The sequence below is a fragment of the Lathamus discolor genome, chromosome 3 (assembly GCF_037157495.1).
Source record: "Lathamus discolor isolate bLatDis1 chromosome 3, bLatDis1.hap1, whole genome shotgun sequence".
NCBI lineage: Eukaryota > Metazoa > Chordata > Aves > Psittaciformes > Psittacidae > Lathamus > Lathamus discolor.
Window position 1 is genome coordinate 137,261,542 of NC_088886.1, and position 14,518 is coordinate 137,276,059.

Consider the following 14,518-nt stretch of genomic DNA (forward strand, 5'->3'; position numbering starts at 1 on the left):
GTTGTGATCTGCTCAGTACAGTGCAGTTCCCACACCACCTTCAGGCAGGCAGAATTGCTGAAATTCTTGATTCCTGCCAACGATAGGACCCCAAAATCCAGCAGCACCACAAGATCACATGCGTCCCATGTCAGGAATTAAATGTAATCTTTATTAGCGTAACAGTGGTTGTTTACACATATGCACAGTGATAACCATAAAGAGCTTTCAGCTAATAGCTTCAGAAAAGGCCACTGACACAGTTTTTGTTGTCTGTAACTTCACTTCATGGGCACTGTTTGTACTCTGACAAGAAGAGAATATATAATACAACAACATGGAGAAGACAGACCTGCTCCTCCATATCCAAGTTCATATTGCAATTCATTAACTCATATGTGCCTGCATTTACACTACAGGTCTTAGACTCCCTGGGATTCTGTAGTATGTCTAATGGACTTCACATCTCCACAACACGCACCACAAGTGCTGACTTGAGGTGTCCAGCCTTTGGTAGGAGAGTGGAAGGAAAGCAAGGTTAGAACAACTCAACAAAAACACACATTGTGCTAAATTTAATTAAGAGTCACAGGAGATGTAGTCATACATCTTTTGTTTAGATTAAGTGACTATGAATGACTAAACCTTCAAATCTGCTTTGAAAACTTTAACCAACTTAAAAAGTTATTCCCTGGAAGAAGTTAAAACATTCTCAGGGAGCATCAGAACATGCAAAATCTTGGTGAAAAGCCAGATGGCCTTCCTAACTCATCTTGATCTTGACTGACCTTTGCTTAGGTTCTTGTTTCTCCTTGACAGCCATTTGCATGGACATCTGATAAATAAAGCACAGTACACTCCTGAACACATATGCTGAACTACTTTATGGAACTGACTGAAGAGCACGCATTTAAGAAAATATTAATTCAGCAGCTTGCAAGGCTAAAACCTTAGAGGCAAACAGAAAACTCCAAATCACGAGCACACACCTGACTGTTGAGTCTGAAGATCCAGTAATGATCACCCGTTCATCGTACTGGAGACACAGGACAGAACCCGTATGTCCAGTGAGAATTCGCTTGCATTCCAATGTATTCTTATCCCAGATCTAAGATAACAAACCAGACAGCTCAGTAAGATTTTCACTTTTCAGCACTTACTAGTTTGACTAGTCTAGTTTTTACTACAACACATCATCCATAGTGCAGTATAGAACATCTTTAGTGGCATCTGTAGGATCTTCCACAAGGCTCTTTGGTGCAATACATTAACATCTTTGATATTACTGTCTTTACTATGAATATCGGTTTCACCTTTCTCATCAAGGTACAAGGCACAGTAACTACTGATGGGCAAAAACTCTGCTAGGGAAGTCTGTCTGTAAGAAAACAGAGCCTCTCTTGCCAGATAAAAGAGGCATAACATGCTCTGCAGGTATGAGGTGAGGGAAGAAGAAGGATAGGTTACTAACAAGAGATTGGGCAGGTATCACCGAAATTAGGACACTATTATTTATGGCATAGGCACTACATTCTGGAGCATTCTCACCTTGATAGTATTGTCTCGTAGGCCACTTACTATCTTCTGATCATCATACTGTAAACAATAAACCCCTTTGCTTGTCTCGCTTCGGCAGTGGATCCTCTGTAAACTGTGCCTTCCACAACGCCAGTTTGACTCTATTGTCTTGAGAGACAGGAAACAGAGTAAAAATAAAGCATGGAACTATCACCCCTTTTTCTGTTTGTTTGAGGAGACAGTAGATACTTTTCTTCATGTTTTTTTCTGCAGTCAGACCCATATAATGACATAACTGCTTTCTAAACTGCTTTCTAACACATATAAGAAAACCAATTAAATGGACAAAAGCCTAGAAAACATACTGTGGCTAAACTCATCTGTGTTACCTGGAATGGTGAGAGAGAAGCAACCTAAAAGCTTTTTTCTGTCTCCAATTTTAACGCCCAGTGACCCAACAGCTAAATAACTGAAAAGAAATTCTCAGCTGAGCTCTAGCTAAGCACTTGTACAAATTTGTCACAACAGCACCTGAGCATGCTCTTGCCATTAGGAAAGTACCAGAACACGGCATTTTGCTCACACTAGATATAAGGCAACCATGCTCAATTTCTCCCTGTAACATCTTAGTAGGTCTCATCCACACCAGCTGGAGCTAAGTACTGTGGAACAGAGAAAATCAAGATGGCATGGTGCTGCTGTGGCATCTGACCTGCAAGGGGTAGAAACTCCCTCTGCAAACAGCTCACTCAACAATCCAACTCATCCCCTGTATAAAGGAGTAGTGAAGCCTGGGACTTTATATAACTATCCCAGATCTACAAACTCCAGACAAAGACACAACAAATTTAATGAGGTATTTCATTAGAATGGCATGCTCTCAGAATTTCTGCATCATGAATAAATCAGAGAGATTTAAAAATAAGTTAAAAATCCAACCAAACACACCACTGGAAGCTGTTTCTTACCTCTATGTCCTGTATAATTTTAGGGTAAAGTGCTCTGTAGAATGAGTTGGGTGGTGCAGTCCCATCAGGAGGTTTATTTTTAAATAGATATTGTCCCCTGGAAGACAAAGAACATCCCCCAGTGAACACAGCTCATGTTTCAGTATTTTGGAGAAAGGTCCTCTTGGCATTTTACAAATGGGTAGCCACTGTTTAAGAGCACAGACAGACTGATATTCAAACTTAATTTACTCAGTAAGACGGGGTGGTTCATTCATTGTTTGCCCTGCAACATGTCAGTGTTGCATTTTGACATTGAAATACTCATGAAAAATCTGAGCCTAGTCACTTAGGGAAGGAAAATATGTTATTTATTATGGACATGAGCCCATTCAACTCAACAGGAGGTGAGAACGGCTCATGCCTGCAATACACATACCTATATCAGAGGTCACCTTTAAAATAAAGTGTACAAAGAACACGAAAGAAGCCAAGGAATCCTCAAACTCACCATGCATTTACAGCTTTTATCTGCATTAGCAGGAACAGTATCAGTTTTGGTACACGGACATTTTACTGCTACTCTACTACATTTTGGTAAGCAACACTTCATCTGCAGTGCTTCCCTCATTTCAACACTGATTTGGAATACTCATATCCCAAGCTAGATTTTTGCTACCAAAAAAAATTCTGTAAACGGCAATCACTACCTGCTGTGTAAAAAACTTTAATTCCTCATCCTGAAGTTAAGAAGCCACCAAACACGGTGTGGAAGCTAGTAAACCCCACCATGGGCGTACTAACTGCTGTTCTGCCTGGCAACATGCCTCACAAAATGGAGAGAGGCACAAATGCCTCCGAGTGTAATCCTGGCATCAGAGGCACAGAGTTTACACTGGGCCAGCTCTCCACTTCTCCCTCCCTTGCTCCATTATGGCATAATTAATTGTTCAATACTTCCTTGCGCATTTCTTTCTTGTCCTTTCCATATAGTAGACCTCAAAACTCATTCGAGACACTGTACATTAGCTGCCCTGATGTACTTGAACTGGGGAAAACACAACAATGAACCAAATATTTTCTGTTATAATGCAGTTGCAAACTACAGGACTGAATAAATTAAAAAACAAATGTTCAAGAAAAGAACTTTTGATAATTCTTTACATAAAGCATCTTAAGTATGACTTGAGAGAATGGTGCTTTCCACTTTGGACAGAGCAGTCATCTGAGTCTTCAAATACAGTGACCAGCTGCCACACATATGGGGCCTAACACTACTTAGATGGTTGCCTATTTACTGTGATCCAGTCTGGAACTTATTGGTCCAGGGAGACAAAAAATGCTTTGGAGATACACAAAACACCTAGGATACATCCTGGAAGACTTGACTTGGTCTACAACGATATGTATACAAGCTTATGTCCCCGAAAACCTGTCTATAGTTTCCAACTTTACCAGCTAATCTAATACAAGGTCTTGTTGCCATCTATAAGCCCTGCCTTACAACCTGTAGAGTCATTTGTTTACAGTACAGCTAAAGGATTGCTTGGAATTTCCATGGCATCCCAGTGGCCATTACACTGTGGCTCTGGGATAAAAGGAACTATTGTTCGCAGGTTTTGATGACTAGCCAATTCAATAAGGTATTCAGATGGACACAATCATGCCCAGATTTTGGACTTCTGTTTTATATTTCTCTAAATCTGTGTAACCCTTGCTGCTCCCTGACAAGTCAGTGAAGGCCACCATGCTGCAAAACTGGGGGTTTCTGTCATAAACCGCAAGCTGCAAATACTGAAATCAGGCAGCCCATGTGCAAAGTGAGAAGCCATAAGCAAATAAGACCAGTCATCTATAATTCTGAACTGTCCAGTTAGTCAGCTCCTAGTGTTATGCACAGTGTTAGCATTGGTTACAAGCTATAAAGCTCTGTGTGACAGAGATGCAATTATACTAGATATTTCTTATGTGCTTCTCTTGAACACCACACCATGCTTGGAGTTACATTTTCTAGAGCTAATCATAGGGCAACCTGAAAGACAGAGCACAGCTCTCCTGAAGCAACCTCCAGGACACAGTGTAAACCTGAAGAAGAGGAGCAGCAGTAATAGGGTGTGACTGTCCTCTGAGACGAGAAGCAGAATTATGCAACTGTCTTTTAGAAACATCATATGTCTGTACTAGTAGCTGGTGCTAATGTTATTTTTAAAATCTAGAGGGACCATCCAACTCAACTCTGACATCTTAGCAGTTCTAGAACACACTGTCAATCAGATGACAAGGTGACAAGCAACAGGTAACACCGATCAATCCAGAATATACCATGTCAAATTGTGACCTGACCTAATTTCTTCTCACAGGCTATTCTCATGACTTAGCAAGAGAAGCATGATCTTTGGAGAAGCTCAAAGGTGGACACACAAACAGCTGGAAAGCACAGTTTACTGAATGTGCACTGTTAACAGGATGGCAACTGGGACCTTGCATGGAGTCTGTTCTAGATGTGTCATTACTGAACATTTTCATTAAAGACAAAGTATAGAAGAGGGAGTGCATTTATTACCTGGCCAATGATATTAAAGCTGGGAGAAGCTACGAGCACTTTGGAGGACAAGACTGATTTCATAATGCTCCTGACGAAATGGAGATATACCAAACAAGAAATAGAATCTAATTCAATAAGGACAAGTGCCAAGTTCAGCACTGAGGAACAACATAAGCATGCAAGATGAGGAATAATGGCTAAGTAGAACTGCCACAGAAAGGGTCACTGATTTTATAACAGTGTTTTTTCACTGTTAAAAAATAAAAAGCACATGTTCCACTGGAAAGCATAAAATGGAATGTCCTCCATAAGACATGCAAAGCAATGCTTCCCACACCATTCAAACTCTGGTGATACTTTGGCAGAAGACATCATCCACCAAGGAGTAGAATAACTGGGGAGGGTCTGAACTGAGAAAACCAAGCATGGCAAGAGGACAAGGCAACACAGGGTTACGGATGGTCAGTGCACCCACAATCTAGGAAACATGATCATCTTCCAACATGAAAATGATCACTGCCAAAAGGAGAATGAGTAACTGCCCTGTCTGTTTGCACAGGCTAGATACAATATGCCAAACTGTAGCTAGAAATACAGCCTAGATTTACGGAAAACCTTTCTAACACTAAATTTAGTGAAACAGTGGAATTCCTTGCACCATCAAGGCTTGGGGAATCTCCATTAGTGAAGGTTCTTAAAAAAAGTTAAACAAATATCTGGGATGACTCAGGAGAAACCTGGCTCTGCCTTTGGGAAACAGAAGAAACTAGAGAACCTCTCAAGGTCCCCTTCAGACTTAGTGTGACCTCAACAACACACAGGGAAAATAGAAGTCCTGGAGAGAACAAGGTACCAGAATGCAGAAGTTACCACTGCCATGCCTGTGTTCATTTTACACTCTTTATAAACATTACACTATTGGAAGCAGATCAAAATAGTATTTATTTTTAAAGGATGTTTCATAATCCTGATTTACTTGCCTTTATTGCCTGAGACAAACAGTATAACAAAATTAACCATAAAAAAGGAGTCTTTTGTTTGCAACTCTGTATCTTTTTCTTTTTAATAGCAACCAAAATGCCTGAGCTGTCACTTTTATCTTGTTTATGAAATATTCATACCCAGCTTCCTTTCTGCCAACATCCTAGGGACACCCTTGGAAAAGAAAATTATGTATTAAAGGACGTACCCCTGAGAGGGAAAGTTCTAATGAAATGTTAACAGAGCAGCTTCAAACTTGAGTGAGACCCACATTGTAGTAAGGCTATTCCAGATGATTATTAACTAATCTATCTGCATTTCTAAAGTCCCCTATTCTCCATGGTACCTACCCTCAGCTTCCAGTTTGAAAATTAAACAGATATCTAATAGTGAAAATCTGCTGAGGAAAACAAACAGACCTATCAGGAAACAACTAATTCATAGCACATGCTGCACCACTGCCACCCCTAAAAAAGCTCTTCTGCTCTGAACTGCTGACCAGTTTAGTGTTCCCCTGGGCTGTACACAGCTTCTTAATTAGAACCAAATGACAGCTGGGTGTAAAAGCCTCAGTCTGTATATCACACTTGTCACAGTGGGAGAAGAGCATGATCAGATGAGGAAAGTGAGGCAAAAGCCCCCACACTGCCTGCAAAGAAAAAATGATGCCCTAACCCCCAAATTTTGATTTAAGTAACTGCCAGGTTTGGAACCAACATGATGTTTCAGGGTGCTAAATAACCCTCTTCAAAGATGGTCTGAAACACAGCACCTGCTGTCCTGAATGGGGGCAAAGGAGGTGAAGATGCAGTTTTCTCACCATCCTCTCCTCTCTGACAAGCCCCTCCATAGGGAGTCTGTCCGGACCATTCTCTCAATGAGCTTCTTCCACAGCATCCCATCTGACGTCACCCGGTACCACTCTTTGCACACCAGCTCAGCAGCACACAACGATTTGGCATCCAGGTATGACAGAATGTTCTCAGCAATGTGATCCAATCCCCGAGCTGGGGGAGAAAAAAAATAGAGAAGAACATTATTTGCTGGGGAGACATGGAGTTTAAAACCACCCCCCTTGCTAGTAAAAAGATACCCTCTCTTTCCATCTCCACTTCTGCATGTGGAGCTGGACTAAATGCACACAAGAGCATTTGCAGCTAAGTTCAGGAGTGAACAGCGTTCTCCAACTTCCTTTGGATATAACACAACAAGTCATTAAAAATAATAAAGAATCCAAGAAGTCATTCCAATCTATTTCGATGGGTTTTAGCACTAGGGGGATATTCTATGGATGGCATTTCCAACTCAGCGACGCAGCCCCCAAAATCTCTCTATATTAGGACCATTTCTCATCTCACTGCTACAGCTGTTCTCATGTTGCAACGGCTCAAAAGCTGTTTTTGCTAAAGCAGTAGCTTTTAAACGTAATGAAGAAAAAAATATATATTCCCAATGTGTGCCCCGAAGGGTAGTGGTACCTTTAGACATGGGGGAGGGAGAGATATGCAGATGCACAGGGAAGTCGAAAGAGAAGGAGAGGCTGTGTAAGGACAAAGTGAAGCAGGTTTGTCAGTTTCATTTGCTTTAGTGGGTGAAGGGAAAATATGCATCAAAATGGTGTAATTTTAAAATATTTTCTGGTGTGAATTGCAGGACTGGCTTTGTTTCAACATGGCTGGACTGAAATATAAAGCAATTGCCTGGTTACCACCAGCCCAATGTAACGCCTGTGAAGTTGGGGGACAGGGAAGGTTATCCTGTGCTTCTTAACTGGATGGATGCATCCAGTAAAAATGTGCTCTTATCCACTCAAATTTAATCACTGGCAAGACTCCAGGAAAATAAGATGGCTTTAAAATGAAATGTTGCATAAACACAGCTTCTCTTGGAGGCTGTTTAAGTCACGAGTGACACACATCATCAAGAGATGACCTCACTTCACAGGTCAAATTTCAGAAGCTTTGTAAAAGTTGTAGCTTAGACCTCACCATCCCTCAGGCATAATGTCCAGACCAAACAAAAAAGGAAGCATGGCAGATTGGCATTACATGCATCTTCCCTCTGATTCACATTTGGGACAAAGTTAAAGAAGTCTTTTCTTGTTTTTAGAACAACAGCCTCAAAGACCAGGCCCTGCTTGTGACATTGAAAGAAAAAGCAGCAAGTGCATTTTTACAGTCATATGGCCATACTTCTGCAAACCCAAATTGGGTGCAATCAGCTGATTCTGATTAGAGTTTATGAAACACAGAAGACCCAACCTTTGTTGACGGTAACTGAAAGATCTCAAAATCATCTTCCAGTGCATGAAAATGAGAAAATTCAGCATGCCCCCTCTTGCTCCTCTCAAACATCCTAAATTTATAATACACTTTGGGTGAGACATTCTGCCCAGTGTTTTATGCTTCCATTCATGAGGTGAAAAAGCATGTGAATGATATCATGCACAACTACAGAGTGCAGAAAGAGGTCTGACATTTCTTATCTTTATAGATGCAAAATTAGATGTCAACCTGCAAAATAAAAGCATCAGCAGCCTTTATTACGCATTTAATCTGAAAAGATATATACAGCCACTACATAAAACTCTTTAAAAAAAAGGAAAAGTCTTTGTAAATTTAGATTGGCTCTACAATAATCCGTGGAAAGAGAGATACAAAGTTTTAGTGAACGTGAACTGGAATTTGCAGGAATTCCACAATTTGGTAGGGTAGCCATGGATATTGGGTCCCCCCAGTTTCCCCACTCTGACACCTGCAACCCTGAGCTCTCTCCACTGGGTGCAAATGGCATATTTGTTCCCCCGGTCTGTGTTGCTTCCAGTGGGCCCACTATAGACGCAACAGGGCCCTTACAAATGCCTGTCTGTGTAGTATGCATACTGGTGGCTTTATGTCAGCAACATCACAGCAAGGAATTGTTTTATACAGGGACCAATCTGTGGCTTTAGGAAGCAGGGCTACACTGCCGGAATTGTACACAGTAATCTTCACCCATAAGTCTGCCTCTGACCCACCTGCCTTTCCTGGATCATCAGTAGTTGCACTTTAGATCTTACTGCAATGAGGTGTGGTAACTACTTTCACGATCACAAATAATCCCTTGCCACTGATGCAAGACCCTTTGCAGAGAAGGAAAACTAATGTTTTGGCCTCTCCTCCTCACATTTATAAATGGATGGGCAGAGCTACTTTGGCCTGGCTGCAAACTCAGTTTTACCATTTTGTTTCTGAGGAAGAGCACAACTCACTGAGACGTACATCTAACAAAGCACTGCTTCCTTAAAAAAGGAAACTTCTGCTCACAGAAGTTTTTGCTAAATTCATGTGAAACACGATTAGCCCTTCAGTCCTCCATACCAACAAGGATGTTTCAGTTATTTCACACATGAAACCCTTACAAAAAGGACTTTCCTCATAAAAAATGTTAAACAGCTTGGAAATGCTAAGCAGAGACCTTATTTTTCATAAACGGAACAAAGTTTGTTAAATCCGCAATTAAGCTGTATTTTTCAAACCACCTTAATTCTGTTCAAAGTACTGGGAAGATAATCTGAGTCAATTTTTTTTGTATTAGTAAAATGTGCTCATGATCTAAAACTACCTTTAATTCTGGTCATTCTTTGGGACAGGGCTAGGAGGACAGAGATAAGATGCCTCATGATTTTGAAGTAGCTTTATTGTTTTATTCACTCAAGGGGGAGAGCAGGAAAGAGAATGAAGGAATAAAAATGAAACCAGAACACTGAATGCTTTGAGAATTTCAGAAAGCTAAAAAAAAAAAAAAAAAACTTAAAGAGTCTAGTTTTTTTTATTATGTCACTTCATTTAAAATTTTAGGTTCATCACTCTTTCTTAGGCCATTTCTTACCTTTCCCATTCCCCTCATCAGAAACCTGCTTGTACTCAGGACATCCTGTACAGACTGCAGAGTCTGCACCAGTGTAATTCCTTCCCATTAATTTTCTCCCTTAGAGCTATATTCACTAGGACATTAGCACTTTCAAATATGCAAATTGATGCACATACATTATTTAAGCACACAGTTCCCACAGCTATTCAAATACTCGCATATTAGCTGCCTGATTCCTGTCTGTTCTGCATTCTGAGATAGTAAAATTAGCTGCTTCCTAGGTAAGTGTGAACACACTACTAACAAATATAGTATGGCTACAAATACAGAAATTTTGAATGCCTCTGAAAATATTTATAACATTTGCCTGAATTTTTTAGAACAAGGCCTGTAGGATGAAATTAAGCAAGTGCAAATGAAATGTGTTTGCTTGCTTTGATGGAGTTTCGTGAAGAAAGACCTGGAAAAACTGTGTATGTAACTATATGCATGCTTGCACTTTAAAGTGGGGAAACCACTGCACTTTCAAGACACTCTCTATTTTTCTGAAACAGAACAACTCCACAAGTTATAATGCTGCTCTAAGTACATAAGATTATTGCCACTGGACTACTAAAAACTAACATAAAGCAGGTACTTAGCATAACTAAGATTTTTTTTAATGCCAGAACAGCCATTTGATTACTGGGCACAATGAGCTTAAAAACCCAGTGAGTCTATGTATTTAACCTCACAGCAAAACTCCTGTGGTGCCTTTATGCTTTGTACCAATTCACAGCTAAACATGTTTTTTTCCATCCTTTAACCCCAGAACTTACTGTTGAAAAATCCCTTCCGAAGAATGATCAAATAACTGGACTGAACAAATTGCTGAAATTAAGCAGTTTTCCAAATATATTCACAGAACAAGCTTTTGGCAAGAAACTCCTCCTCAGCTAGCTACTAAGGGAACCTATAGTACTTTTTGCTCAGGTCCATTTCAAACTAATGCTAATCTATTAATTACTTATATACAGAGGTACAATATAATGGTCTGGGGAAAAAAAAAAAAACACCAAAGAACCAGGAACTTCTGTCTGGTTCTGAAACTTTATTGCTCTATTCATTTTATCTCCCACTGTCCCAGTCTTCCTAGCTATCAGGGCCAATACAAAACTGCACATACACTACTTTATGTTTGCATTCTGTGAGATACACCCAATGCCACATCCGAGAACAGGTGGGATACTATTCTTAAAGGAAAGCACTACAAAAGTACAAAAAATAGAACATTTCTATCCTTTAATCTTATGCCTTCCCTTCTCTATTAGCAATAAACACATAATCAAAGTGATGGCTTCAAGAACGTATTTTACTAGTAAAGAGAGACAAAAAAAAAATCTAAGTAACAAAAGGGAAAACCTCAGCTAAGAAAGAGTGCCAGTTTTAATTTAAAACAAATGACATTATTCATGCATTGTTGTGAGCATGAGTACAACTACCTGCCCCATGGCTTCAATGACTATCCTTAAAATAAACGTATGACCTATCATTTACTCCCAGCCAAACCATGGTGGGGTTAGATCATGCCTTTTAAGATGGTACGAATACAAAATAAAATATTATTACATTTCATACTGGTATAGAGCTTTTCATTCAAAAGCTATCTCCTATTTTGCAAACTGACCCTAAACAGACCTCTTCAGCAGGATAGGCCAGAATGGAACAGTTCTGTGAAAGAGAAGATGGAGGAGCAAGCTCCCTCTGCCTGCAGAAATACCTGGCAGTGCAGTGATGAAGTCCCGCTGTAGCATGGGTTTGAGGTATGAGTTTATATGTCCATGCTGGTAGTGACACATCTGGGAGATGAGGTGCTCCACAAACTCCACTTGGTCAGACTCGGACCACTGTTCAAAATACTTGACGCAGAGTTCCTTCTCCTTCTCATAGCTTGCAGACAGTTTTCTTTGCTTGGGCACGATCATACTGGAAGTGCCATTGGCAAGTTTTGTCTGTAAACAGGAAGGAGAGAAACAACCCAAATCACACATATGAAAAGCAGCTCAAGCAGTTTTCTAATTTCTTTAGGGGGAAGAAAATAGAAGGAAAAAAGCACTCTGATACATGAAGTTGGCTGAGACCACATATCCCATTTGGTGCTGTCAGTCGGAGTGCAGCCACTATGAGCTGTAACCCTGCAGGACAATGCACGGGGTACACACAAGGGACTCTGGTTAGATGGGAACCCTTGACTGGCAATTTAACATAAACACAATTTTATTTACATTGTGCAGACAGTAAAATGCATTTGGATTTATAATCTACAATTACCAGTCACTTTGATGCACCAACAGAAGACTGCATTTGTATTCTTTCTTTTCTAAAGAACAGACTGCTGCTAAAATTCATAGGGAATGCATGAAATGGGTGAGAAAAAAAAAAGTACTTATTTTGAGTATAAAATTATACCTTAAGAGCAAAGCCAGCTAAACCCCACCCTGGTATTTGGTACACACTTCTTTCACAGAATAGAAGATTTTCAACTTTCTGTGCACTGTTAATATCTTGTCAGAAGGACTCGGCTCAAAGAAGATTTTCAGGGACAAAACAAAACACTGACATTTCAATTTACTACTCAATAGCAAGATATAATTTCTGCTTTCTAAACAATTTAACTGGAAGAAAAGTGCACATTTTGCATTGCAAGGGTATCCTTTGTCCAAGTAAGATTAACTGTTTGCTGGGAAATCACTTTCCGCCGTACTCGTCAAATAGTTTGTATTAAATGCTGAAAACGTGCGATTTTGTCTCTTTCATTGCAGTGGTTTAACAGCAGACAGCATTATAGTAACAGTCAATATCATTACATGAGTTTTATTTACAAAATACATTTAGAGGTTCTCTATTAATTTTCAAATAATTATAATCAAATTATAGATATTAGAATATACAAAACATATCTGTTCTATGATGGTAAATCCAGTCATAAACCTCGCCAGGAGACTTCCAGTAACTTTTAGGGACCAAGTACCTAAATCTCTCCGCAAGTCTATCTAATGACGTTGAAAGAATGCACGGATTAACTGATTTTACAGAAAATAAAAAACAACAAAAATGCCTGTTTTTCAGCAAGTGCCAAAACAGCAGGTTATTTAGAGACCACAAAATCTAGTTATCAAAACTGTGGTTGGAATGCAGGAATTTCTCATTTCTCAGGGATAAATAATTCCTACATTTGAATACCCCACAACCCCGACAGCAATCCTTGGTTTGGAATGCCAAAACCCTCATAATTTGAAAATCTACTCAAGTAATCACAATGCACAGTTCATTTTCTAGAGAAAATCCATCTAAATACTCTTTTCAGCATTTTCAGAGGCTGGAAATGTTCCTCTGGTAAAAAAGACAACAATTAGCTGGGATTTTTAACAAGCAGTTTCTTCTATTTCTGAATTACGGTTTTACTCAAGTTTCTTTGAGAACATAGAACACGGAGATCACACCATCACTGCTCAATTCTGTAGCTCAATGTTTTCAACTTTACTTTTATCCCCACTCCTCCCTGTGAATTTCTGTGTGTGTTCAGTAAGATCATGCAAGTCACGGGCTATGACTGAGCTACACTTTGCTCTAATCATCACATGGACAGCACTCACTGCAAGTCACAGAGACACTACTGGGTAGCAGGGAAGAAAGACTCTCTTGGGCCAGCTTTTTATAGAGAGAAATCTCTAGAGGGACTTCAGCATGTGTGAAAGGCTGAACTTTTCCTAGCAAAGCCCACAGTAGGCAACAGCCTGGCAAAAAATGATTACCAATGGACTACACCGAACATTGGTCATAAGGGATTCCGGTCATTTTGCTGCAGTTAAGCTGCCTGCAAAACAGACAACCCTGTAAAAATGCTGGATTAAGACAGTGGAGAGATGTATTCTACAAGCTTGATCTCATTTCATTTCTCATTTTGCTTGCTGTGCATCTCACAACAGGCTGTCACTACAAAGCATTTTTTGAAAACCTATACCTCTGCCTTTTAATTTGAGAGACTATAAAGCCTGACTGATATGCTGAGCTGGAGTGGAGTAGACAGCTGACACGCAAAGACCACAAAAGGGACAACTCCCTTCATACATTGGCACCACGTTTTGGCCTTTCCTTGCCTCCTGAGCACCCTTCTCCCAGCAGCCTTCAGCTCCCCAGTTTCCTCTAAAACATCACTTTGGGGTATCAAACAGAAGTTGCAACATCTGCAAAAACAAGTAATGTGTGTACAGAAGGCTTAGATGGGACAAAATCCATTCTGCCTGGATTGCAACTGAATACAGGTCTCTTGGGCAGGAATAATGAGTAAATTGAAGAGTCCATTGACCAACACTTGTCACAGCTTTTGGAGTCGAACTCCAGGTTTATTTAGTGGTTCTGCTAAGAAAAGCACTATACGTGTTATAGTGTTTATGTTCAAATTAGTGGACAGGGGAACTTTAAGGTTACTGCGCATACTTCAGCCACATTCTGACAATGTCAACTTGAGACCCGGTTTGCACCCTTGCCTGCTCTGGTTTCCATTAAAAGGAGCAAGGACAAGCCCAGAGATAGCCATGGTGTGCCCCGCAGGTCCTATGGTCAGGTCCTGTTGTCTATGGAAGCACGGAACCAGGACAGGGCAAGCCGCGAACACACCAATTCTGCGGAGCACAGACAGATGAACTCACAGGGA

General features: G+C 40.2%; 1 protein-coding gene across 7 annotated transcripts in view; it reads right to left on the bottom strand.

Annotated features, from left to right (window-relative positions):
* The window catches only part of BTRC (beta-transducin repeat containing E3 ubiquitin protein ligase), a 123,304-nt gene that overhangs the window by 16,587 nt on the left and 92,199 nt on the right, over positions 1-14,518 (bottom strand). For all 7 annotated transcript variants that reach the window (XM_065672105.1, XM_065672111.1, XM_065672107.1 and 4 more), the window contains 5 exons: positions 11,582-11,813; positions 6,791-6,977; positions 2,466-2,562; positions 1,528-1,665; positions 969-1,087 (listed from right to left, as the gene is read on the bottom strand). In XM_065672105.1, the coding sequence (XP_065528177.1) occupies positions 969-1,087; positions 1,528-1,665; positions 2,466-2,562; positions 6,791-6,977; positions 11,582-11,813 (773 nt within the window). The remainder of the gene's footprint in view (positions 1-968; positions 1,088-1,527; positions 1,666-2,465; positions 2,563-6,790; positions 6,978-11,581; positions 11,814-14,518) is intronic.